Here is a 27,262-nt window from a genome sequence, read left to right on the forward strand (position 1 = left end):
CCCGCCCGCCGTCTGCCCGACAGGCAGTGGGACGGGCACCTCAGGGCGCCGCGCCGGGGGCCTCGAAGGACCCCGCGCCGAGAGCCCCGAAGGACCCCGCCTGCCCGCCTCGCGGCCGCGGTTCCAGCCGCCTGCCCTTCCCGACCCCCGCGAGGCCATGTTCGTTCCCTGCGGGGACTCGGCGCCCGACCTCGCGGGGTGCACGCTCTTGATGGTGAGTCCGGCTGTGCGGGCCCCGAGGCCGGCGCGAGGGGAGGGGAGGGGGGTCCGGGCGGCTCACCGCGGCCCCGGCTCGCTGCTGCCTGAGGGCCGGGCGTGCGGGGACGCGCGAGCGCCCCGCCTGTGTTGTGCGGGCCCTGCGCTTCACGTTTCACCCTAGAAAATCTTTTCCCAGCAGCTTTAGAGTCAGGCTCAAGCTACCGAGTCGTTGTCATTAACCAGAAAACTGCAGGCGGGGTGATGCAAGTCACTTTCTCCGGTAGCTAGCACACGGCTTTGTCGCTGTTACAGTTGCCGACTGTCGCTCATTGTTTCTGTTAATGTCATAATGTGACAAGGCTAGGCTCCTGTCTTGAAAGAGTTTGCAGCCTAGTTGGGAACACTTATAAATAAACAGTGGCAGTAAATACTCTGCCAGAGCTTTGAAAAGAGTACGGAAAGGCCCTAGGTTTTATTGGGAGGGGGAGGGAAACAAGGACCTGTTAAGAAAGTGTCCTATGTGAAATCTAAAACAGAACAGACTTACAGAGAAAAGATTGGTGCTTGCCAGCCGGGGTGGCTGAAATAAGTAAAGAGGGTCAAAGGGTACAAACCACCAGTCAAAAATAAGCCCTGGGATGTAACTCGCAGCGTGGTGACCATAGTTAGTACTGCATTGTATATTTGAAAGTTGGTAAGAGAGCAGCCCTTTAAAGTTCTCATGACAAGGAAAAAAATTGGTAACTGCGTGGTGATGGATGTTCACTAGGCCTATTGTGGTGATCGTATCACAGTACATACAGATACCGAACCACCATCATGTTGTACATCTGAAATGAATGTTGTATGTCCATTATATCTCGTTTTTTTTTAAAGGATGATGGTAGTAGAAGAATCACTTTTTGACCATTTTCATCATGATAATGCACACAAGAACATGCCAATGAATGCTAAAATTAGCATGTGATAATGTACTGAGGAAGAAAATTGTACATCATTTCAAAGTATCTCCCTGAAAAATACTTATTAATCACAAAAGAGAAAATGTTTCTGCAAGAGATACCTGGCAGGAGAAAAAAAAAAAAGAAAAGAAAAGCTTTATAGAGAAAGGGCTGTTTCACGGTTATTGGTGGTAACCTTGCCAGCTGTCAGTGGAGTCAAGAGGGAAGCCAGAGGGCTGTATCAGTGGGAGAGAAGGTGGAGACGTGGGTATGTGTATGCATTTGCGCATTAATTTGGAGATAGTTCCTGCTGGTGTTTTAGTGGACAGCTGGAGGGAATCTTGGCCATGGAGGGACGCTGGGAAGTGAGGGGTAGCCAGGGAAAGTGTGCAAAAAGGGAGGGGTTTAGAAGGAAAGAGGTGTGAGAGCCTGTGAATAAGATTGGAGGAAAAGACAGGTGATTCAGCAGAGTGAGGGTCAACCACAGGAGCTGAGTCTTAGTGAAAGGGAAGGAGACTACAGAAGATAACGAGGGATAGTTCACGAGGGCACGCTCTGAGGGACCCAGAAAAATATAAAGGCCAGGAAAAAACGGTGATTGCTGGAAGAACACAAAGCAGGAGCTGTGTGAGAGACCCTGGGGATAGACACTGACAGGTAGCCACGCGTTAGATGTGGCTGGCAAGGGAGCGGGAGACGCTGCCTGGTTCAGGAGATTGGATGGATGACTGTTGCTCTTTTCTGAAATACAAACCAGAGAACAAGTTTGGGCTTGTTTAGTTTTGTCCACGTTGACTGTGAGTGGCCCTTGACGTAACCGTGTAGAGGGAGCCGTTTGGATCTGGAGTTCAGGTAAGTGTTCCGGCTGCAGGTAGAGATTTGGCAGGGGGCTGTTTGAAGTCATGGGGATATTGTGTGTGTGCGCGCGCACGTGTGTGCTGCAGCGTGAGAAGCTCACCCCAACCTTTAGGCACCAACAAAGCAGACAGAGAGAAGACCGGAGAGCCCTGCTGTCCAGTCCTCACACCTGCAGACCTGCTGCCCCACTGCTGACGTAGTCTCTTCCCGAGCCTTGGTGTCGCTGCCTCCCTCACCTCTTTCGGGTCCCTAGTTACTGGGCACCTGCAGTGACTCTTTCCTTGATCATCTTATTTAAAATCACAGCCAACCACAAATACACACATGCCCTTACTTAATTTTTCTCTGCAGTACTTACCACAGTAGATTTTACTGTTCAGTTTATCACAGCAAACCACTCCCTCACTCGATGGAAGCTCCACAGGGCAGGAACTTTTGTCCTGGTGCCTAGAACAAGGGTTGGCGGGTAGGAGGTATTCAGTACGCATGAAATCACTCGTCTCAACAGTGGAGCTCGTGGAGGAGTCAGTGTCTGTGACCTGAGCATCAGCGCTCAGTGCTAGTGCTGTGGTCGCTGTCTTCTGCCTGGGCTGTTCAGGGTGCCACTGATGGTGACGGCTTCACGCACTTTTTTACTATTTCAGCCAGCAGTGTCTGTTGGAAATGTCGGCCAGCTGGCAATCGATCTGATTATTTCCACGCTGAATATGTGTAAGATTGGTTACTTCTACACCGACTGTCTTGTGCCGATGGTTGGGAACAATCCATATGCGACTGCGGAGGAAAATTCAACCGAGCTCAGTACAAACGCTGAAGGTATGTTGTGTCCTGCTAGAAGGTAGAGCTGTTTTAACCCAGAAATAGGCTCTGCCATGTCTGTTCTGCAGCGCACACTTGGAGCCAGCTTCGCGCAGAGTTTACGGCCCAGTCACCATGTCCCACGCTTACATGCGTCCTGGCTTCAGTTCTTAGCCTTTCCTAAAAGGCAGCTCTCTTGAGAGATGTGACTATATTTATTATCCTTGGAGAGGATTTGAGATTTCTGGGTTTTTTAACCTGGAGTTTTTCCCTCTTTTATCCTCAGTTTTATTTTCTGTTCTTGCCGGCATGTGTAATGCGTGAGCATCACTAATACCAGGGAAGGAATTGCCCCGGGCTCGGTCCTGTGTGTTAATGTCATCACGCAGGCCTCGGGGTCGGCCCACACTACTGTAGCACCCATAATGATACAGTGCTGTAGGGCTCAGGGAGGCTGAGCTGCCTAATTCTGCCAGTGGGGGCGCGCTTTCCCCGTGCCCTCAGTCCCCAGAATTCCTCACTGGATGTCAGGCGTGACTAACAGGGCGCACGGTTCACGTCACACTGACTGCCGTGCTCACATGGGGCTGCACCGTGAGAGGGGAGGAGACGCCCTTGATCTGGAAGCACCGGCGCCTCCAGGTACTCGGTGCAGTGGCCTCTCGTCTCCGGTTCCCTTCTAGGGTAAAAGCCAACAGAGAGAGACACTGGTGGACTGGAAAAAAATGAGGAAGCATGTTTTTTGTCAGTCTTATTAGCCATGCCATTAATTTGTGATAATGAAATGCACTTTAGTAAGAGGACTTTGTTAACACAAGATAACTTTAATTCCTGCCTTAAAGGGTAAAGGACTATAAATGGTGGAAGTACAGTTTATATACTTAGGCTGGTAACAGCTATCACCTACATGTTCTGGACATTTACATGTATCAGTTCACTCAATGCTGCTCCTCCCTGGGTGGTTTCGTAGCTCAGGGAACCGCTGTGCAGAGAAGTTAAGGTCATGTGACTGGTGGAGGCACCTGACCCCTGAGACCTGCTTCTCAGGCACCTTCACCCTCTGGATGACCCACTGGCTTTCCTCTGGCACAAATTGCAGCAGGTCGATGGCATATAGTCCTTTAATCCACTTAATTGATTGTTTAGATGAGGTATTTTGAAACAGATTATAGACATCACGACATTCCACCCCAAGTATGTCAGTATGCACCTCGTGTCTTTACGTTTCCTTACATAGCCAAAGTACCATCACGTTTCTCAAAATTAGCAATTTCTTATCTCCGTGTGCCCTCTGCATTTTCAGATTGGTCCAATTGACCCAAAACTATCCTTAAAGTTGGTTTGTCCAAAGCCACACCCACAGTACCTCTGATTGGCGTGCCTTTGCAATCTCTGTTACTATAAGAGAGTCTGGTTTTTTCTCCTTCTTCATGAAACTCAATAATTGAAGAAGGAAAAACTGGACACGCTGTCCTATAGAATGCCCCAGCTTCCAGTCTGTCTGATCACTTCCTGTGGTGTCACTTGGTGTGTTCCTCTGGTCTCTGTGTTTCTGAGACTGGAGTTAGGATTAAAGGCGTGATTATTTAAAAGCTAAATGTTTATGTGTTACATTACATCAGAAGAAAAAAGTACTAGGAAACAGGATCTTAACAACAAGAAAAGGAACTGGTGGGGCACTGGTGAGAACACGAGTGCTGCTGCTGTGGAAGGTGGTGCAGTTTCTTTTAAAGGTCAGCCGGCCCACCCCCTACAGAACAGCCTCTTCCCTCCAGGTTCCTTGCTGCACTGTGCGTGTACATGAGAGGCAGGTGAGAGGCCTCAGCCCCTCTTCCCCAGTTTTATGCCGTTTCCCTAGTACCTGAACGTCCTGCTCCAGCCTCCTTTGGCCCGAGCATACCTGGTGGTCACCAGGCTTGTGGGGGCAGCACGGCGCCCGGTCACACCGCAGCATGTCAGCGCAGTGAGACAGAGAGACATGAGCTACCCAAGGACTGGCCCAAGCCCGGGCTTATCTGTAGTCTCCGTGCGGTAATTAAAGGCGTACTCCTTTGCACATGTGCCCTTGGAGACTGTCCTCGGGTCACTTCAGAGCTGTCCTCCTTGGCGGGGATGTCTTAATCATCTGTAAACTGGGCCCCTTGTAGAATCTGGTGAAAACCGTGGGTTCTTTTCACAGAAAAAATGCACACACAGTTACTCACAGAAAAATTTCATGTTATTTCAGTTCTTTCAAAAACTCCTAAAGAACAAATGTTCTACTCAGGGATTTTATGGCTCCGCTTTTTATTCTGTCCCCAGTGAGCGCTGCTGTTCTCTGAAGAGGGGTGAGTCAGAAACCATAGCTGTTGTTCAGAGTGATCGCATTTGTCGTAACGCTACGACTTTTCCGGGGACTGCTTCTCTGGTTTTCAGTCAAAGAAGATAAAAATTTTTGATACTTTCTTGCAGTTAACTTTTCAAAAATGAATCTATTCCATAGAATAAAGCCCACAGGTGAATTTTGAGGTAACTTCAAAGTGTTTTAACTGAATGATATAGTAGATATGTTCTATGTTTTAATTATTGAAAATAGTTAGATACAGAACTTCTAAAATGAATGATGAAGCTGAATTACATTTGTATGATGCCTTCATTCTGACTGCCGCGTGGCTTCATTTTCTTCCTGTACTTGTAGTGTATGCGCTGCCTTCAAGGAAACTAGTAGCTCTTCAGTTAAGATCCATTTTTATTAAGGTTAGTATGTCATTTTTGCCTTTTTTAATCTATTAAAGTAAAATATGAGAAAATACGGGGTCAGTAAGATTCAAAAATTACTTCTTTTTCAATATTTGTAAGTTAAGGTCTGATTTGATAAAAAAAAATTTATAAAATTTTATAGTTGTTACCGTTATTTCATGATTATATTAAAAGGAATTGGGACGTATAGCTTAGGTCTTCTTTTTCCCAATTCAGGTAGCATTGGTGGAAAAATTTAAGCATATGAATATTACAGGTTTATTCTTTTGTATTACATTTCAAACCCATGGCATCTACATAAAAATTATGTATATATCAAAATAGAACCTGGACCCAGGTTCTTTCTTCTTCCACTGCCACCTCTCTGGTCCAGCCACTAGCACCCTGCACCACCCGTGCCCCACAAGCAGCCTGTGAGCCCTCACCTCCCAGTCACATCACCTCACTCCTGTCTTCAGACCCTCCAGTGGCTTCCAGCCTCAGAGTGGATTCACTGACCCCATTACGGCCTGTCAGGCCCTGTGTCCACATACAGGGCAGCCACCAGACACGTGCACCCGTTTAAATTTTGATTCATTAATTAAAAGTAAATAAAACCTAAAATTCAGGCCTTCCGTCACAGTAGCCACGTGTGGCATTCGGTTATCCCCGAGGCTCCGTGGACAGCGCAGTAACTGATCCTCCATCCAGCCCCTGCGGGTTCACACGGGCTCAGCTCGCCCTTTGTCACAGTCCTGGCCCTGGTTCCTCTGCCAGCACGGCTGTCCCACTGGACACCTGAATCATGGGCTTCCTTCAGGCTCTGTAGGTAGCACCTCATGGAAAGGCCTTCCCTGCCTCCCTTCCTGCCGTCCTACCCTGGGCTGGTTCCCGTCGCAGTTCATCACAACCTGCATGTCACATGTTGTCACCTGCCTCTCCTAGAGGGGACACTCCCCCAGAGAAGTGAGGGCCCATCCCTCACTCACAGCCCTGATTCTAGATCACAGCCTTGCATGCAGAGATGCTCTCGAGACATGTTTGCTGGGTGGACCGAGGTCCCATGTGTTCAGGACGTGTCCCCCTTTCCAGGGCCGTCTGCTGTGCCCCACCTTGGCAGCTTGTCCTCTGAGTAGCGCCTGGCAGATGGACTCCGCCGTCCGGCTTCCTTCACTTGACACTCTCTTTGTGAGGTGCATCCCTGTTTTGGAAGCAGAGCTCATTCGTTCCTTCTCACCTCTGTGGGGGAGTCTGTGTATAAATAAACCACAGTTTACCCATTGTACTGCTGAGGGAGCATTTGATTTTTTTTTTTCAGTTTGAGGTCATCACGAATAGTGCTGTGGTTATTTTAATGTTTAATCAGAATCATTCTTCATTTTCCTTAGTTAACAATACTAGACCCGAAGTTGGGCAGTGAGAGGTGCAAACATTTTTACCACGTGCTGCGTGGCTTTGCTGTTGTCTAAGTGTCAGTGCAAGGTCAGGAATTCACATGGACGGTTCACACACTTCTAAGTGAGATGCTTGATAACCGGAAAGAGTGACTTCAGATTAGCAGACGTTCACTGAGCGTGACTGCTCTGCCCCAGTGCTGTCTGAGTACCCCGGGCATGTGCTTAATCAGACCTGAGTACCTGAGCCTTACGAGTCTTACAAGAGGGAGGTTCCGCTTCACAACCACAGCACCGTCACACACCTAGGAAAGTCGGCGCTCAGTTCTCGCATCCAGTATACTCAGACTTCCCCGCTTGTCCCCCAGGTAGCCTTCAGTTCTGGACCCAGGCCAGGCTCACATGCTGCATTTGGCTGTCATGTCTTTCAGCTGCTATTCCTCTGGGGGAGCTGGCCCCCCACCTCTCTCCTTCACGTACTGGCTCCGTGGAGGGGCCCAGGTCTGGGTTCACTAGTTGCTTCCTCCTGGTCAGACTCAGGGTGGACGTTTCTAGCTAGAACATCTCATCGATTACCATGTGGCGGTTTTTAAGCAGCACAGATCACTGAGTGGAGAACTGAGAAATGGGAGTCTAGGCTCCTCGCAATTCGTTTACTTCTTGTTGTGAAGATAAAGTGATGGTCATCACTTGTCACCTCACCTCCAGTCTAAGGACAGGAAGTGAATCTAAAAGTCACTGCAGTTTTGGTGTCTGTAAACCATCCCGCAAAGCTGGTGAAACACCCCATAGGCGCCTCTCATACTCTGAGGTCTGACTTTCAGATTTTCTTTTTATGCTGTCGTTGGTACACAAAGTATAAATCAAAGCCATTCTGTGAGAAGCTGCTCTCCTGGGTGAAGAGCAGCGGCTGTGCCAAGGTGGTGGTTCTCTCCAGCAGTCACTCCTATCACCGCAACGACCTCCAGCTCCGCAGGTAGGTTTTGCCTCTGGAAAGTCACTTTTGTTATGATTTGTACAGTGTTGTGATGATTTCTGTATTGAAAAGTTAATCTTTAAAGCCCTGTACATCCTGTCCTCTCCTCCCTGGAATTTAGAAAGAAGAAGGTAAAAGCAAGTCTGGAGAGGGGAGGGAGGAGAGTCAGGTGGCCCTCGCCACTCTGGGGCTGAGGCACCAGGGGCTCCAGGGTGAAGACAGGTGGTTTGGACCTGTGCTCTGATGGTTTGGTGCCTGGCAGCGTCGCAGGTCTCAGCTGATGGGGACAGAGGAGGAAGGATACCTAAGGTTTACTGGTGGATCACTTTTGAAAGATTGGATTGGTGTTTCTATTTCCATGCATTCTGCCATTTGTATTTGCAGAAATCCAGTTGCCTTTAAGTGTCGCTCCCAGACACGTCAGACTGAATTCCTAAATACAAAACAAAGTATGCAAGGGGTAGAAATAGAAACCGTTTTTTCGCATTAGCATTTGTGCACCTATAAAATCATGACGAATACCAGCCAAGAGTAGCCTTTCAAACTGAGTAGTTTCCGGGGCTCTCGCAGCAGGCCTCGTGGCCAGAGACAGGCAGAGCCGCGGGAATCTTCAAGCTGGCCCTGTCTTAGCTTAAGTTTTCCTGATTTTGCTAAGTCTCTTCATGCTCCCTCCTAGGTATGCAGAGTGCAAGCTGAATGCGTATGTATCTTTCTTACATGTTACTCTGCTGAGACGTGTGTTTGCCTGTGCAGCAGAATACATGGAGGACAAGATAATTTGTGTTATTAGACTTAATGTTCATATCTGTGAGTTTTTCGTGAATTACAAAGTTAATTATGTGATTATTTCTAGTACTCCCTTCAGGTACCTACTCACACCCTCTATGCAAAAAAGTGTTCAAAATAAAATGCAGAGCCTTAACTGGGAAGAAATGGAAAAAACCACATGCATTCCTGAGATAGACGAGTCTGAGCTTTGTGTCCGTATTCCTGGCGGAGGCATCACAAAAACGCTCTATGATGAAGGGTGAGTTTGCTTGGCTCCCACTTAATTTGAAAATGAAAGTAAGATAATTGGAAGAGTGCGCTGGATTACTTACTGGAACTTTGAAAATGTCTTTATTAAATAGGTTCTGTATTACATCCAGGAGAAGACAGATCTGGTTATAGAGCTGTCTCCTTGAAAAGCTGTGTTCAATGCTTTAGTGTGTGTGGCCGTCAGGGATCCCAGGACTTACTCTGCAGCCAGCCGTGTGTGTGTGTGTGTGTGTGTGTGTGTGTGAAAATGTACTAACATTGAAGTAACCATTTTTGTGTCCCAGTAAGTGGCATCCAGTAATTCACAGTATTGTGTACCCCTGTGTACCCATCACCACCATCCACTTTCAGAACTTTGTCCTTGTAAATAGATCTTTCTCTTTAAATAACAACTCCCATTTTATACCTGAAAGTCTACTCTCTTCCTGTTAGAACCATCATTTCTTTCACCTTTTGTGTTTTTCCTAGTCTGTGACCCATTCGTGGCTTGACTTCTTTTCCTGCCTCACTTACTCCCCAGAGTATAATGCGTCATTTCACCTCCTCTCTCACCACAGCCTGGGGCCCCGCCCCTGGCCATTCTCTGCACCTGCCCTGCAAACCAGCTTTGAGTCCTTCTGTTGTCCATCCAGGCCACATCATTTGTCACCTGCATGGCTGTGATACCACAGACTAGGGGGCTGAGACAACAGAAATGTATCTGCTCACAGTTCTGGAGGCTGGAGTCCGAAATAGGGGTGCCTGCACCACCGGGTTCTGGAGACAGCCTTCTGGCTTGTGGGTGGCCGCCTGCTGGCTGTACCGCCTCATGGCAGAGAGAGGGTCTCCTCTTGCAGGGCCGCCATCCTGCCGGATTAGGGCCCCACTCTTAGGACTTCTGCTGCTGAGTTACCTTCCCAGAGGTCCCTCCCAGAGCCCGTCGCCTTGGGGGTTCGGCGTCCACACCAGCATTTTGGAAGGACGTGGGCCCGCCCACAGCAGCTGCTGCCGAGGCCTCTCCAGCCCCTCCCCTCTGACCTTCGGCAGTGTCGCTGGAATTAGCTTCCTAAAAATCAGACCTGACCACGATGCCCCCCGAGTAAAGGCCCTCCAGCAGTTCTCCGCGCCTTGTGCGGACGCTGGTCCGTCTCCCGGGGTGGCCAGCCGGTCCCGGAGCCCTCCCCGGCGCTGCTGGCTCCCTCGGGCTGTCTCCTCTCCCGCTCTCATCTGCTCTCGCTGGCAGCAGCCTACCCAGCTCCCCAGAGCCGGCCTCGTGGGTCTGGCCCTTCCGCCGGGCATCCGCCCCCGGCTCTGCGCATTCACACTGGCTTCCTGCTTCTTCACGATCAGTCTCCTACCTCTGCTTCTGTCAGCAACAGCAGAGGAAGTGTTGTAAAAGACATGCTCCTCATAGAACACCTGGGAAATGTGGAATAGTCAAAAGAAGCAATACTTAGTACTCAGTTTTGTCACCCAGAGGGGGTTAAATGTTTGTATCTGCAAGACACTGCAGCTCTACCATCTGTAACTTTAATTACAGTTAAGGGTGTTTCTCACAAAGTGGATACTCTTCTGTCATCTAACACAGACCTTTTACATATCTGTAAGGAAACCCGTGCTTAATATCTACCAGGGAAGAGCAATTATAAGGAAATAAAATGTTACTGGTGTGTCATTTTCCTTTTTTTGTTGGTTATATTGTTTACCCAGACAATGTAGCAGTGTTTAAATTGTCCCTATTTTGAAAAGTCCTTTCTTCCCACTTCCCTGCCCCAACCCTGAAAATGAGTTGTGGTACATCTGCTCTCAAATGTGAAGGAGTAGAAGTTTAGTCTATTATTCTAAAGTAAAAACAAAAACAAAACAAAATAACTACTATATTGCAATTGTGTTATCATTATTTATAAATTACAAACAAATGAGCCGAATCGATCACTTGTATACCTTGCTTTCCAAGATTATATGTAATCTGTGAATTAGCCTTCATAATGGCTGTATCTCGTGTGCCAGACTTTAATGCCACAGAAAGTAATTAGGCATTCTCCACCTTCCTTTTTTACTGAGAGGACTGGAAAGTGGCATTAAAACTTACTGTTCTCTGGGTATCGGAGCAGCAGTGGAGGCCACAGCCCTGCACTTGTCGAGCTGGAGCCTTAGAAATGGAGGCACAGCAGGGAGGCTGGCCTCTCCTCCAAGGCCGTCACGCTGTAAGTGTGCAGGACTGCAGTCTTCTGAAGCTTCACAGCTCACTGGGCTCCCGGGAAGCTGGGAGCCCATGCAGCACTGGAGGACTGTGTGTGGAGATGGCCTAAGTGTGCTGACCGTCCCGGGTCCTGAGACCAGAGACCAGGTGCTGGGAGGAGGCTCCCAGGACACCTGAGGCCTCTGAACCGCGTCTCGGATCCGGGCTGAGGAACCCGGCCGCCCTTGGTTCTGGGGCGTGGTCAGTCCTGCACTCCAGCTGTGGGAGCACGTCCTCCTCACAGCTCTGGGTTCCGGGGTGCTAGGAGTGGCTTGTGCTCTTGTTGGCAAGCAGGCAGCTCTTGCGTTGGTGTCTCCATCTCATCACTGGGTTGAGGCCTTCAGAGCAGAACAAGTAGGAGACTGTTTCGGGGTCAGGAGGACCTGGGCTGATGTCCCACCTCTGCCACTTCTCGAGAGGAACTTGGAGCATGTTAACTGCCTCAGCCGCTCTGTCACCTCGGGGTGGCGGCCGGCACGCATGCTCGCGGCGCTGACCCGGGGCACCGTAAGCGCTTTGCCCCTGACAGCCTATGGGCAGGCTCCGCTGTGACCCCTCTCTCACATACGACTCGTCCAGGGGTTCCTTGTCCCCATTACTCCGAACTGATCAGCTGTAAATGGAGGCAATTGTAACCTCCTCAAGGGCTGTGGAGGGACTGAGTCATAGAGTCTGCAGGCAGTGCTTAGCACGTAGTCATCACTCAGCAGACGACATCTGTAAGTGGCAGCAAGCTCTCCCAGTTTTGCCTTCTGTGTAGACGGTTGACGACAAGGGTGTTACGTTCCTCAGTCGCTTTGCCACGTGCTTCTGGAAATCGCTGCCTGCTGCAGTGGGTTGAGGAGCCCATCAGAAGGGGGACGGTTTTTCACGTGGCCTGGGTATGAGGCACCAACGTGCATGCGCCCAGGGTGGGTGCTCCAGGGCTCCTGGTTTTGTCCCCACAGACAGAGGATACATAGTGATCTGTGACGTGCCATCTCCATGCCTAAAACCTGGCAGATCATCTGAGCTATAAAAACAGACACGCTGCACCCATCCTGTATCAGTAGAAGAACACTTAATCATCCTGTTTGTTTGTTGCAGCTGTTCTAAGGACATCCCAGTGGCGGTTCTGCTCAAGTTTGTTTCGGAAGGAGACAACATCCCAGATGCACTAGGTCTCGTTGAGTATCTTAATGAGTGGCTGCAGATGATCAAACCATGTGTAAGTTTTCTAAAACTTAACCCTCTGGCTTCTCTGGTTGTATGTTCATAAACTTGTGTTTTTATACACTGTGTAAGTAGACCAAATAAGTGAAAGTTTATGTAAATACAGGTATCTTTATGTAAAATTTAGGTTAAATGAAGTTTTGAAAAGAAGGCAGCTAACCAACCTGTTATCACAGCTGTTTTTCACTGAGGCTGATTTTCCAGAAAAGTAAAAATCTTAAGTTCATTGTTTTCCTTCTTCGTGTTACATTAATTATACTGGGCAGCTTTTTATAGGATAAAAAAAGTGACTTCAGGATTTTTTTTTTAGCAAAAGATAAGCTGTGTGAACAGTACTGTAGCTACCGAATACGCGTTATAATTAAAATGCTTTTCTCAGTTATAAAATAAGAGTGAATGCTCAGGGAAAGCAGGCTGTAGGCTGCTTTGTATGGTAGGTGACCGCCCTTTTAATTCATGCTTTTGTGAAGAACAGTTGATACAAATCATGCAGGACTGGTTTCTTCTTTGACTGCTGTTTCTCTTGAATTTGATTTTACTCCGCGGACTCCATTTACAGCCTTTCTGGCATATCTTTATTATTTGGAACTTGAGGAAATTTATCTTCAGTTGATAAGAAGACACAGCAATGCATTACTTTGTTTTTCCATTACAGTAGAGCCCAGCTAAGTGTCAGAACCAAAGGGAACAACAGCAAAGAGAGTTCTGTAATACACGTCAAAAGATTTAGCGGTAAAGCTGAAGGATGGAAGTATTTTGTCTTCCAGGTGCAGCGCGATGGCCCCACAGCGGCTGCCCTGCCGTGGAAGATCCCGAGTTCCTGGCGATTACTCTTCGGCAGTGGTCTTCCCCCTGCGCTTTTCTGATCTGTTTTCAGTTTTACACCTCATGTCCCAAGGCAGTTAGTACCAATACAGCTGTTAAACACCTATACAAAACTTGTATTCTCTGAAATCTTTACTTTTCACAGAAAATCTCCAAGTAAAAATAGATTAATAAAAGGTTGTTTTTGCCATGCTTTTCATCATATGCAACAAATGTAAATTTTGTGCAGTAAAATATTTCCTAAGTAATTTTGTCTGAAATGTGTCCTTTTATTTTTTCTATCTCAGACTTCTGTATTCATTTCCTATTTTGGGTATGACAAATTATCACACACTCAGTGGCATAAGACAAAGCAAATTTACTGCTGTACAGCTCCGGAGTCGGAGTCCACAGCGGGTCGCACCGGGCTGACGAAGGTGCTGGCAGGGCCGAGCTTCCTGGCCTGTCCAGCTTCTGGAAGCGGCCGCATCCTTGGGCTCATGGCTCCTTCCTCCGTCCTGAAAGCGGAAGCACAGCATCTTGAAATCTCTCCGGCTTTCACTACAAGGACCCCGTGACTGCACTGGGCCCACTGCAATGATCCGGAATAATTTCCCCATCTGAAAAGAATTCTAGCATAAAAGAGAACAAGCTCCATCAGAGAGTGCCTGCTGCACCCCAGGCGCTACCCGTGGCCCACGCACCTGCTCCTGCGCTGTGTCCGTGCCCGGCCTGGGCTTTCCCGTCTCAGTCAAGGAGTGCGTCCGCCTGCACAGCGCTGAGTGATGCTTCCTTGTGGTTCTATGGCCTGTGCCTGCTTCCTTTTTGGAAACTGTTGTAGGGGGTGTTGGCCAGGTGGTGGAATGGGAAGCCTCAGCCCTCATTCTCACAGAGACACCAACTTAGAACAGGGACCAAAACACCGTGTTGAGGACCAGAGACAGGCAAGCGGGAAGCTGAGAACAGCTGCACTGCGACGGGCAGGAAGAGCTGCGCCGCTGCCCACGGCTGTCCCTCCCCCAGCCAGCGCTCAGCAGGATCCGGAGAAGATGACCCGCCCGCAGCTCTGGAGCTGCAGGAACAGAGGACGTGCTCTGGCTCGTCAGCGTTGGGGGGCCGCTGGGGACCAGCTCCGTCTCCACTGACCTGCAACGTGATGTGGCTGTTACAGCCTAGATGCCCGGGGACCACGGAAAGCAAGGGCAAGCGGGTGTGGCCTGCTGCCGCGCCAGAGCACGTGCGGAAGACACCCAGCTCACAGCTTCTCCCTCAGGAGGACAGAGGGATGACGTGTGGGTCCAGCGGTCCAGCTCTGCAGAGCCTGCTGGAGGGACAGGTACCTGTCTCACCTGACTCAGGATGCTGACAGGGAGCCAGCCTCCTGGAGGATTCTGGGGACCACTGAGAACAAGGGACAGGGCACCCCGCTGCAGCAGCACCAAGGGCAGCAGTGCCAGAGCCCCCAGGAGCAGAAGCCTGCAAACCTCGCAAACTGCGTCCTTCGAAAAGGGCTCCAGAGGTCCCCAGGGTCTCCGGCGAGACTGCCTGTGAAGCTCTCCCCTGTAGGAAGAGTGGGAGAGGCACCTGTTTCATCAGATACATAAAACAACACATGAGGCACAGGAATAAAGACAAAGTGTGGCCCAATCAAAGGAACAGGGATGCACAGTGTCAGTGCATCATTACTGCCTCAAATCCGTCATTTACTCAGACCTCCTTCCCTTTCACCTGAGGCCCTTTCTCTGTCCAGGGACCACGCTGCACTTGGTCACCAGGTCTCCCCAGGGGCTCTGGGCTGGAGGACAAGGGGGAAACACCGTCCTCATCATGTTTTGTCCAGAGTGCAAGCCAGCAGCACGACACCCCTGCTGACGCGAACCCTGTTCATCTGACCGAAGGTGCAAAGCGTCTCCACTGCGGCATAAACAGCACACTCCTCCAGGTAGCAGTGACACTGAGCACGCTGAGCACCAGGCCCAGCAGCCATGCGATACCCCCCACCTACTCCTCTCAACAGCCCTACAAAGCAGACACTCCTGTTCCCACCTCCCAGACAAACAGAGAGGAAGAACTTTCCCACAACACACACGTATGTATAATCATGCTACAAGGATATACAATTTACCATTTTCAACCACACAATTCTGTGACATTGAGTGAAAATGCATCAACTCCAAGTCATATTTTTAAATGGGACTTCTGTCATCCACGGAGAGCAGCAGTCAGGACTGGAATTCCTGGAGGGCGTCTCTGCTTCTGATCTCCCGAAGCCGGTTTCTTCAGGTACCCGTTCGATCCTCCCCACACACACGCTCGCCCGCGCGTGTGTGCGGTCTGACGCGCCCATGGACCAGGCCTCCCCTTCCCACAGGGCCCCGCACGTCTTGCTCAGTAAACACTCATCCAACAGTTGAAGGAAGGAAGAATACTCCACTAATTCCAGGCGCCTTGGCACAGCTCCACCTTGGGTGCCCATCCGGGGAGACAGGCAGTCACACCTCAAGTGCAAGCAGTAGAGTAAACGATAAACAGGTGGGACATCAAACTAGACGCAGAAGCACCACCTGGCCCGGCAGTCCCACCTCCGGGTGTCTGAAGAGGCGCCTGCCTCCTCGTGCTCACCGAGCACCACTCACAACAGTCAAGATACGGGAACAGCCGCACGGCCCCCATCGGAGACAAAGACAACGTGGTGTGTGCGCAGTGGACGCTGCTCAGCCACAGAAAGGAACTGCGCCGTCTACAGCAACACGGTGGACACTGAGGCGTTACGCTAAATGCAGTAAATCAGAGAGAAAGCCAAACACTCTGATGATTTCACTTCTTTGTGGAATCTAAAAAACAAAACACCAAACTCAGAGAAGCAGAGATCAGAAGAGCGGATACCAGGGGTGGGTGGGCGGGCGAGAGGCACGGCCTCCCGTCACCCCAGATACTAGCGCGGTGACGGCAGCTCACACTGCTGCCGCGTTTGCAGGAGTTAGGACCACAGGTCCCGAGAGTTCTCAGCACAAGGAACACCTTTCCTTTTTAACCTGTACCTGTATAAGATACTAGACGTCGCTCTCTTACTGTGACAAGCATTTCCCAACACGGCTGACCCCTCAGCAACACAGGGGTCCCAGGCGCCCCCGTCGGGGAGCAGACGCCCCTCCTAGAACCTGGGCAGCCTTGGCATCCAGCGCTCCACACCCAGGGATCCAACCAGCCACAGGCCACGTGGCTTGGCGCACCCACTACTGCAAAAGCCGGTCGGTGCCCCTGTGCGGTCCAACGTCAGCTGTACGTGCCCTCAAACCACCACGGCGTGCAGCTTCACCTTGTCTGGTGATCACATCAGTTACTTCTCAGTAAAACCAAGAAGGAGGGCGGGCAGGTGACAGCCAAAAGATGAAATGGGGCACACAGCATGCTGGGCCTTTGTCTGTGGTCTAAGACAAAGTCAAAGTTCTTTCCTGTGACATAGAGAACTTTAAGGAGGGCAGCAACTGGGTCTTCATATAGATCACTGGCGCCCAGCATGGGGGAAACCTGCGGTGGGGGCCGCGTCGAGGGAAGGTGTGAGCGGAGGGGCAGTGGGAGAGATCTGGTGTGTGGGGTGAGCAGACTGTGCGACTGACTGGACGTGTGGCCCAGGGCCAGGAATTCAGAACGAGCTCCGGGTTTCCAGCAGAAGCTACCAAACAACCTGGGAAACCCTGGAGGAAGAAGAGCTGGGGGTGCAGGCACGGTGCTCAACGGTGGAGCTGAAGGAACTCATGCAATGACCACTCATGGCCCAAGACGTGCGGTTTCTAACAAACATGACATCTGGCCGGGAGCTGAAGGAGCTGCACGGACCAGCAGAGGCATCACAGACCTGGACGAAGACGAGATCCTCCCAGCTTAAGTGTTTCAACACAGAAATCACACGCATCCCGCGGACTCCAATACTCGGTCAGCAAGAGGAGACAGAGTGAAGAGACCACTCACTGGGTGGGAAAACCCCTGTAAACTGTGCATCCCATCAAGGGCTAGTCTCCAAAACACGCAGGAGCTCCCACAAGTCAACAAACTAATCACCCGGTTAAACAGTAGAGGACATTTCTTGAAAGAGGACATACAGACGGCCAACAGGCATGTGAAAAAACGCTCTCCATCACTAACCATCGGGGAAACAAACGAGAACCACAGTGAGACGCCACCCGCACCCCTCAGGATGCTATTATCAAAAAAGCAGACACGTGCCAGTGAGGACGTGGTGCAACTGGGACCCTAACGCGCTGCTGGACGGGATGCAAGATGGTGCAGCTGCCGTGGAGAACGGTATGGAGGTTCCCTAAGAAGTTAGAGAGACCACCACCTTATGATCCAGCAATCCTACTCCTGGGCATTTTCCCCAAAAAAGTGAAACCAGGACCTTAAAGAGATGTCTGCACTCCCATGTTCACTGCAGCACTATTCACAGTGGTCAAGACGCGGAAACAACCGGGAAGTCCACTGACAGATGCGTGGATCCAAAAAAGGAAAGTTGCGCCTTCCTAGAGTGGAACGCGGTTCAGCCGCAAAAACACGGGTGAGACGTGAGAGCGTGCTAGTCACAGAGCCACATGCTGGCTGATTCCTAGATCAAGTATCTGAAACAGTCTAATCACAGTCACAGAGGGCACCGGCGGTGGCCAGGGGCCACTGGGGATGGGGAGCGGGCAGTCAACTCTGCAGCGGACGCAGGATTTCAGTTAAGCAAGACGAAAAAACTCTGGAGACCTGCTGGACAACACCGCAATGACATCAACGATGATGTGAACCACTGAACACTCAAAAACTGAAGGGGGTAGGTCTCACAGGGTGTTCTTACCGTGATAGCAAATAAACAGAAGGAGAGGAGGAGCCAGACAGAAGAACCGAGGCAGGAGAGCCTGGAGAGAATCGCCCCGGGTCTGAGGAGGAGGCCTCGGCGGCGCCCCTGCCGACACCCAGAGTCACACGAGGGAGGAAGTGACGAGCACCTTCCGTGCTTGGCTCTGGGAGCGGAGACAGCCTCCCCGGGGAGCTCCTGGACTGACTCACCAGGCAGGTACCACGGGCAGCGCTGGGGGCGCAGCGGACAGGTGGCTGAGTGCAGGCGGCTCTCGGAAGAAGCCCTGTTGACGCGACCGAGGGTTATCTCGCTCTACCACCTTGTGATTCAACAAACTTCTCACACATCTTTAGAAAGACTGAGTAGGGACTGACAAACCTTGCTTACTCCTAAAATAGACCAAAAGCCTCTGGACAACAAGGCAAAAAGGAACAAAGGCGAGTCATTAACTTTGTGAAAGATGCTAAAGATGTACGCAATAAACGGTGCTATGAAACTTTCATAGTCGTCGAAGCTGTTCTCTGGTCAGGACGGCGCTCCCACGACGCAGAGGCTGGAGTGTCTCTGGACAAGAACGTCATGACAACCTGACAATGGACTGGATACACACCCCAAGCAGCACCTGGTCGGGAAGTCGCACATGGTCAAGAAGCCGAAAGCCCCAGCCGGGAAGGAGGAGATGCTCGGGGACACTGCAACGTCCCACACAAGAATGACACTGTGACTTAAAAACTATACTGAATTGCTGTTCTTACTCAAAATTAATTTAATACCATCACCCATGTTAATATTTTTCCAAGTAACAGAAGGGGTATTAGAGCTTTTGTTGCATTCACCTAACCTATATGGATAGACCACTGAGGAGTAACTTTAAAAAAAAGTCTTGAAAAAGCAAGTGACCAATGTTTGGAACCAACTTCAGTTTAAATGTCAACTGCCAGTTTTAAAAATTTGAGAGCAAACTCTTAAGAAACATTCACTATTTGAAGCGGAGCTGCCCTAAGACAATGCACACAAACCGACAAGGCCTGTTTAATAAAAATATTTAATGCTGCCAAAAAGTATAAAAATACAGTAGGAATGGCAGTACAATACAAAGTCGTCTCTCCTAATTTATTTCTTTTACATCTTTCTACATTTCATACACGCGTTAAAAAACTTAACAATGCATCAAATTAGAGGGTTTTGCCAAGTCTTCTGCTGGTGGTGCTCTTCATCCCTGGACGTAAGGGTTACTTTGTAAACAGACAGCCGTGAGGCGTCTACGGGTGACCAAGCCTCACTTGGTTCCGGAGTGGGCTTCGTCCTGCTTTGCACACCAATGGTTCAAACCTTACAGCTGCAGAACACTCTCAAGTCATGAACATTTAGGTGTCTGTCAATCTTGGCCTAAAACATAAAATAAGAAGTCATCTATTCAATTCGTATTTACCAAACACACAGACGTACACAGAGACACACGAACACAAAAGGACTAACTGGACTGAAAAGGCAAGGGGACACATTCCAGCACTCACTCCACCACACCGACGCTCACTGTCACCCCCGCGGGGCCGCTCAGGGACTCAGCTCTCAAACAGAACTGGCGGTGTGAGGCAGACTCGTTCAGAGCACCGTAAGTCGTCCTCTTTTTCAAGAATTATGAACTGTGAATGTTTTAGGTCATCCTGCGTTACTCGAGAAACGGCCTCCACGGGAGACACTGACAGACAGACAGGTTTAAAGACAGAGGTACCCACAGCAGGGCAGCAAGGTGATACGGCATGTGCTAGACTTACCAACGCAAAAGTCTAATCCAGTTTGGACCTCCACTGTACCACACTGCTAAAACATTACGAACGCAATGTCTGAACACAAAGTTGGCTTGTGTCTGTAACCTCAGTGTTAGCAGCACGCCTTCTGTCCTGAAAGGTGACGCTAGCAACCACAGCAACATACAGCTGAGGTGCAACTCAGGTTACTAGCAGCAGAAAAGAAACACAGACATAGAACAGTCGGCAGGTTTATGCTGTTTTAATGCCAAAAGGAAAGATAAACGAGAGCTTAAACCACCAGTAGAGGAGGAATAACTATTTCGTGGGCAGCTGGGTTTTTAATGTTACTTCACAGTATTTGCAGAGCTGAACCTCTGAGGAGGTACCTGGCAGCCCCCAGCTCCCCCTGTTGTGACCAGAACCCCAGGTGTAAACACTTGTCACTGCTGCGCCTCCGCTACGTAAACAGGACTGCAAACCACACCCACACATTCATCCAGAGCGTCTGACCAACCCCTCCGAGCGCTGGCTCCCTGGTGTCTACTCTTCAGCCCTGACAGAAAGGTCCAGCCCTCGAGAAAGCACTCGCGTCGGTGTCTGTGCTCACAGACACCACCCCCACCCTCACCCAGGGACCCAAGAACCCTGAGCCAGGAGGGAAGGACGACCCCGGCCGGGCAAAACACACGGGCAGCTCCCACACGTTTCGGAGTCCGCTCGCTAAAATGAGGGGCTTGATCTGATCGGCCAGCGGGAACGAAGGGCTAGCGGTCTGGCTCAGAGGAGTCTGATGCCGCAGCGCTCCTCTGGTCTGGCGGCAGTTCAACTGTTTCACAAAAGTTTTTGGAGGGAGAAACTTTGATTTGCTTCACTTTACCACAGACTGGAGGTAGTTTCCTCATCTGAAAGTTAGGGTGACGTGATGTTCCAGGGAGGTGCAGCCAACCCCGGCAGGACCATCAGGTGCCGCCTCCCCCAGCAAAGTGTTCAGGACACGCTCACCAGCGATGAAATGTCACTCCCCACAACCAGAAGATCTTGACGGTAGCTGCCCCGACCTGAAGTTATGCCAAACGCACCCAGACAGTTCCTGCCACCAGGTACGCACATGAACGTTTTACTGGAAAGGGTCACCTTCTCCAGGTGGGCAAAGCACCGCCTCGTCGACAACGTCACCTTCCCTAATTCTCCTCTCCTGCTTTCACCAACTCAAACTTCGGTTTTTTAATACTAGTAATCTGAAATATCCACATCCTCATGTCCAAAAAATTCTATGCCAAGTTTTTAGAGGAACAATAAAGAATTGATGCTTTTCTTTTTAAAATTGTCTCCATAAAGAAAAAATTCCCATGCAATTCCCCTTACAGGTCTCCAAACATACCATGTGATGGAAAACCAGGCGGTACTGAAGTAGATTCCGTACGTAATTCCTCTCTAGATCCTGAAATTCCCATGTTCCACTCTGAGTTATAAAACCAAAGCAGAAAGAGGTCAAACGATGGGCTTTTTGTCCTCCCTGTGGACGGCACAGAGGCGGACAGACCACTCACAGTCCCCACTGTCAGGCTGCTACTGACAGACCAGCTGGAAGGCCCCGGCCTGAGCCGCGCTCACACAGGTGGAGCCCCGGGGTGGGGGGAGGCGCTGGACAGCACAGGACACGAGCAGGACTCTGTGATGGCAGCAAGGGGAAATTCTCCCCACAAAGTGTCCGGAATCCAGGACCCACTGAACAAGATCCCCCTGACAAGTGCTGAGCCCTGTGCTCCTGGGTAACCTGAACGCAGCCGGTGCTAAGGAAACTCCGGCTGCTGCGGAGAAAAGCAGAGCTGACTCCTCCCTCAGACCACTACCCAAGAAAGCAGCACCTTAAACTCCCAAAATAAAAGCTTAAAATCCAAAATCTGCATGCACGACAGAAGGGCCGCCTCAGGGCTCCCCTTCCGGCCAGCAGACCCGCACCTGGTTCCTGACCCTCCGCACCACGACAGACCCTCAGGGACCCGGGGCCTGGACATGAGCCAGCGGTCACAGAGGCGCGGTTCTCAAACGCCTGCCTGGACGCGGGAAGACGTGGATGAGGCACTTATGCTACATTTTAGAAGTCTGTAAGACTCGAACCTGAAAGTAAAAATCAAGGCAGATCAGATTTAAAAATCTGTACAACCATCAAGCAGGCACTCCAGAAATGTACCTATTAAAAAGAGTTTACAGTGGCCCATAAAGTATTTCAACCATAATCAGGTTCTGGCCTGTGTCTATCTGTACAGAATGCAGCCAGAGGTAAGCGACCTGCGCAGTGTGAAGCCTTTCTCTGAGCGCTACCTGATTCTGGACTACACCGTCCGTGTGAGGCTCTTCAGCGAGAGCACCTGAAGAGGACACAGGGCCGTCGAGGCTCAGGCTGGTTATGGCTTAGCAACAACTACCCCGACCTCGCACGCCTGTCGTGAGGATGAACAGGGCAACGCGACAGGTGCTCGGCCCTGGGCCTGGCACAGGCAAACTGCCACCGAGTGGGAACAGCAGCACGCTGAACTGACCCCGAGAGCAGAGAAGGAACTGACAGCACTGGAGGGCTGCTCCATGCCATAAACTGTTTTTAAAACAGTATGTTCTCAATGCAAACCATCAATTCTAGTTTATTTAAAACAAAGGGGACGGGGTGGGGGTGGGGGTAGGGGGCCTACACGAGGCCCTGCGTTCACTCCCCAGTGCTTCTACTAAAAGAACAAAACGTGAAAAATGAAACGAGGACAAACACAAGTGCACATAAAACCAGCTCGAGAGTCACAAGCTTTCCTCGGACACAGTGTTAGGCAGAGCTATTTAAAAAAATTTTTTTACTTCCTTTTTTTGTTGTTCATTCCTTGGTAGAAATACTACTACATAACGAAGTGACCAAAAATACAGACAAGAAAAGGACAGACCGAAGACACAAAACATCCTCTGAGCATGGTCTGAAATGGTCTGCACGTTACTCCAGAGTCCTCCGTGCACTTTTACAGTTTTTACCTCTCGAATGAGAGAGTTCAGGAGAGAGACAGAATTTTTATTTCATAAAGGGAAACCTAAACATGGAGAACTGCACGTGCAGGCGTTCTGCACAGGAAAGCAGAAATGAGCTGCAGACAGCTGATTGGGGACGGAGTGGGCGCCGGCGCTGCAGCCTTCGCACACACGGCACGGAAGCACGGCCGCTGTCAGTTTACTGACGTGGACACAAATGAACTAGGTATTAATGTAACTATTCTTTCTTAAAAACCATAAAGTCTCTGGCTTAGGAAAAACACCAGCAACTCATTCACCAAAGTCAAACCACACGCCTGACCCTCAGCACCACCCTGAGCAGGAAGCACCCTGCAGACCCCTGGACGACGCAGCCCTGCCTAGCACTGTGGCCCCGCCCAGCGCTGCGGCCTGCTGTCACCTGGCCCCTGGACCAGCACCTTGGCTAACAAAGGACCAGACACACCCCCACGCATTTCAGCGTCAGGGCGGGGGACCCGCCCAAAGCAGAGCACTAGTAAAGCGCTCTCCCAGGATCTGCCTGGAGGGAGGAAGACTGACATCTGCAGAAGTTCATCAACACGTGTCCACGACACCAGATGTGGTTATAAAAATACACTGTAGCAAACACACCACCCAGAGGGGCAGAAAGCAGACACGAGGAGCCGCGCCGGACACGGGCCACAGCGCACGCGCCCCGCACAGCCTGAGACCCCGGGAGGGCTTCACCTTCCCGCTGAAGCAGCGCAGTTCCAGCTGGAATTTAATGGGTCTCCCCATATGTGACTTGCAGAGCAACAGACTGCATTTTAGCAAAGGTAAACCAAGGCAAGTTGGAAAGAAAGATTTTAAACCAATAATGGCCTAAACGTGAGGGCCTTGGTGTGACGCAGACAGACACAAGGCGTCCCTCTTACCTCCCTGCGTCCGAGGCTGTGGGACCCAGCCCGCCTCACACAGCCTCACACGGATGCGCTGCACACGTACACCTGGCTCTGTGCCTTCAGCAGCTCAGCACACTAAGAAGCCTACGCAAATCAACTCAAATGCTGATCTACACCAACGGTTTTCAAACTGTTGTTTTGACAAAACATGACAAAACGGCCCCGTAAATTCACCAAACTTCATGCAAAGCTCACACAGCACATAAAGCAGAGCAGGGACGACTGCTTGGAGGCAAAGGCTGGCAGCTCGGGTCCCCCTACCACCTCCTGGTGACCCCTTACAGAGCCAACAGGCAAGGCTTGAAAACCACCAAAACAATGTGACTTCAGTATTTCAGCAATTCAATGTACAACAACTATTTAAAGTTCAAGTAAAGCAAGTAAACACTGAGAGGCACGTTAGGGTCTGGAGAAAGGCGGCACTCAGAGGGGCAGCTAAATTCATGAAACAACATGCCTTCAAAAGACCTGTTAAGAAGTTAAAAGGGACAGTGTGAGGTTTGAACATCATTGCACTATTTATTGAAGTAGAAAAACCTTGAAAAAATTTTTACTTCAGAACTTCAGTCTAGTAAACTGAAATCACGGGTAATAAAATGCTGCTCCTTATTTTTATTTCCTAAATCATAATTTATCCCAACTATAAATTAGGGTAATTACATCGACAGTCTCATGAAAAATAAACAGTATTAATAATGGACTTTACAGAAATCAGTTTTTTTTTTGTTTTTTTTTTTACAAAGTCTCGACCAACTGTTACCTGACTATGCCAGTTAGGAGAACCTTCCTTCAAAGATATTTTAGAGAAAATTTTTGTTTGTTTTTCTTTTTAAAATTGGGAAAACTGTAAAACATAAAAGAAATGCAAATATATAGTAAAAATTGCTTATTCAGAGTTCTAACTACTCATGTCAAACTTCTCTTTAGGAAAATGTACCCAGTACAATAGAATCAACATACAATTTATTTATTTTTTTATGGTAACAGATTTTTCAAATTGAGCTTTTAAAAAGTACATTTAACTACAAAAGTAAGACTAAATAGGTACTTATAAAATGTATCTACCCTGAAATGGTCAGGAATATAAAATGCTGACACCTACACCGAGAGTACATGACACATTACACGCATCACTTAAAGGCCATTTTCTTTCCAGTAATAATGTAGGTAAGACCATGGTATTTATTGCTTATATCAAGTGCAGGTTAAAATCCAGACAGCCTCCAAAACCACCTCCTTGTGATAAAGGATTCCTTAGTCTGGTCAGGTGAAACATTATGCTTTAACATGTACGAATACAGGTGAAAAGTACCAGTTGCTAGCAAGCACTCAAGTCCTTACTTTCGGCAGTGGTGCAGCGTGGGCGGCGCCCCGGGTGCGGCAGGACTGGGCACCCCGCTTCCTGGGGGTGTCTAGCCTACCACGCCCTCGGGGGTGCTGAGGGGTCCTAACAGACAGACCCTCGGGACGCACGCAACACCGCCAGCGCCAAAGCCTGCGCGACAAAATGAACCGTTTATAGGGCATTTTGCTGAAGAAACAGTGTCCAGCCAACAAAAGCGCCAACCAAAATGACTGACACAAACCCCATCTTAGTGAGAACAGGTTGCCAATATAACCACCTTTTCCTTTTCCGCTCAGTCTCGCTCAGCCTCTGCTTCATCTGCTGCACCTTCTGCGCTGTGCTGGCTTTTCTGTCCTCTCGCAGGCGCTTCCGCAGGGCACTGTGGACACACAAGGACACATCAGTGGCAGGACACGACCACCGGGACATGGGCCTTAGCCCACACACTGATCCACTCCTCCAGACACGGGAATGAAGGGGGAACGCTCAGGATTCTGAATGGGGCAGAGATGCACGCAGGTAACTCAGCGGTAATTTCTAGTACAACTTTGTGTTAACCAACATGCTGGCAGGACCTGAAAGGAAGCACGGTGTCCCTCCCTTTCCTTCTTTCTGGCTGCTCACCAGCCAGGTGGAGACGAGGGGCCGCGCATCTGCCTCACCTGGACTTTATGTCTGACTCTCCTCCAAGGCCAGCACTTAACATCCCGTGAACACCCCACTGTGTGAGTGCCTGCTGCTATCTGTCCGCGTATGCGTCTACAAAAGCCCAACCTGTCTCCCCGCCTCCAGACTGAACCTGACCGCCAAAGCACAGCTCGATGGTGTGGCTTGACTGAAAACCTGGAAGGCCTTCTCAGTGTCTGCCACATTAACAGCCAACTGGTCTTCTGACCAAAATGTGCAACCTGAAACTAGCAACGAGAAACAATCAGAGGGACCCAGACTGCAGGGCGTCCTAAAAGGCGACTGGTCGGGAAGCTGCAGAAATGCCCATGTCAAGCAAGGGGCGGGGAACAGTCCCAGGCTGAGGGAGACTGACGAGCCACGTCAACCCAACAGGACACAGGCTCCTCCGTTGGATCTTGATTTGTTTTTTAAACACCTACAGAGACGGAGGTCGTAACAATGTTCCAAAATCAGACCACAGCGATGGCTGCACAGCTCTGTAAACACTCATCCACTGAAGTGTCCACTCTAAGTAAGTGAGCTTTATCGTATGCAAACTATACCCCAATAAAGTTATTTTTAAAAAGCTATGAGGTGGATTTTTTGATAACTAGAGAAATTTGAATACAGACTACACATCAGATTATTTGATCCATGTTAAGTTTCTTGTGATGACAGGAACCTTCAGACACTGCTGGTGGGTGTGTGAAATGATGCAGCCACTTGGAACACTGCTTGGCAGCCCCTCCAAACGCTCCACACAGACTTCCCGCACCTGTGACCCAGCACCTCCACTCCAGGCACACACCGACGAGAAAGGAGAACGTGTCCTCACAGAAACTCTCCAAGACTCTCGTACGATGCACAAGCTTGCTCCTGCCCGGACGGCCCTTCTGCTGCTCTCCACAGCTGCTTCCCTCTTCTCTCTGGTCCTCCCACCCCCAGGGCCCTTCCTTCTTGTCTGAGGGCATTTACTCACAGTGAGCAATGCACGGTGCTAGTCTGCGCTGCCTTCTGCCCCTACAGTGATTAGCACCCTGGGGACTGTGTCCGTGTGCCCCGCAGTCTCCCTAACGCCGTCCTCACTCTTACTGACCACACACACAGGTGTGTCTGGCTGGGTGAACTCTACCTGAATATCTCCTACAATGACCTGCCAGAATTATTACCCAGAATCCACTTTCTGGATGGAAAACAGTGAAAAGTCACTATAAGCAGTACGTGTGTACCTGCCGGTGAAAACAATACTACGTACTCAAGTGCAGGCACGACAGTCATCAAAACACAGGAACACGCGGGGGCCCCACACGCGCTTCTGCAGGAGCCTGAGGCCACCAACCCGTTTCCAACTTAGACGGAATCTTTAACACATTTCACTTAAATTTTAATTGCAGAATAGAAGACAATTACCATTTTAATCCAGTGTTGTCACTCACCATATAAACCCAAGATGAGCTCAGTGAAGTGAGTGTTACATGACTATGTAATTAGTGCTTTAAATACTTCGTTATATAGGAGCTTAAGAGGATTTTCACGATCTTTG

General features: G+C 49.9%; 2 protein-coding genes across 4 annotated transcripts in view; one reads left to right on the forward strand and one right to left on the reverse strand.

Annotated features, from left to right (window-relative positions):
- The first annotated feature begins 53 nt into the window (after window positions 1-53).
- PSMG2 (proteasome assembly chaperone 2) lies at window positions 54-13,427 on the forward strand. Of its 2 annotated transcripts, none has more exons than XM_072949320.1 (7): window positions 54-214; window positions 2,642-2,813; window positions 5,473-5,531; window positions 7,732-7,883; window positions 8,737-8,910; window positions 12,229-12,349; window positions 13,122-13,427. In XM_072949320.1, the coding sequence occupies exons 1-7, from the start codon at window positions 158-160 to the stop codon at window positions 13,218-13,220; spliced, it is 834 nt and encodes a 277-aa protein (XP_072805421.1). In that variant the 5' UTR covers window positions 54-157; the 3' UTR covers window positions 13,221-13,427. The 2 variants fall into 2 exon arrangements, with proteins under 2 accessions (XP_072805421.1, XP_072805420.1); XM_072949319.1 differs by having other exon boundaries at window positions 57-214; window positions 7,765-7,883.
- A 5,599-nt stretch (window positions 13,428-19,026) lies between these two features.
- The window catches only part of PTPN2 (protein tyrosine phosphatase non-receptor type 2), a 50,569-nt gene continuing 42,333 nt past the window's right edge, over window positions 19,027-27,262 (reverse strand). The window contains exons 9-10 of one of the 2 annotated variants that reach the window (XM_031690184.2): window positions 25,328-25,429; window positions 19,027-19,387 (exon numbers count right to left, since the gene is read on the reverse strand). In XM_031690184.2, the coding sequence (XP_031546044.1) occupies window positions 19,366-19,387; window positions 25,328-25,429 (124 nt within the window). In that variant the 3' untranslated portion in view covers window positions 19,027-19,365. Of the gene's footprint in view, window positions 19,388-24,199; window positions 25,430-27,262 lie in introns of those variants that run through there. The other variant, XM_072949346.1, reaches the window with a different exon arrangement.

Source organism: Vicugna pacos, chromosome 24, assembly GCF_048564905.1.
Source record: "Vicugna pacos chromosome 24, VicPac4, whole genome shotgun sequence".
Taxonomy (NCBI): Eukaryota; Metazoa; Chordata; class Mammalia; order Artiodactyla; family Camelidae; genus Vicugna; species Vicugna pacos.

Bases quoted from the DNA above. Each gene is read 5' to 3' on its own strand.
- PSMG2 (XM_072949320.1), top strand. From the start codon at position 158: ATGTTCGTTCCCTGCGGGGACTCGGCGCCCGACCTCGCGGGGTGCACG. The intron at 2,814-5,472 runs GTATGTTGTGTC...CTGTACTTGTAG, and splicing joins GCTCAGTACAAACGCTGAAG to TGTATGCGCTGCCTTCAAGG. The intron at 7,884-8,736 runs GTAGGTTTTGCC...GATTATTTCTAG, and splicing joins AACGACCTCCAGCTCCGCAG to TACTCCCTTCAGGTACCTAC.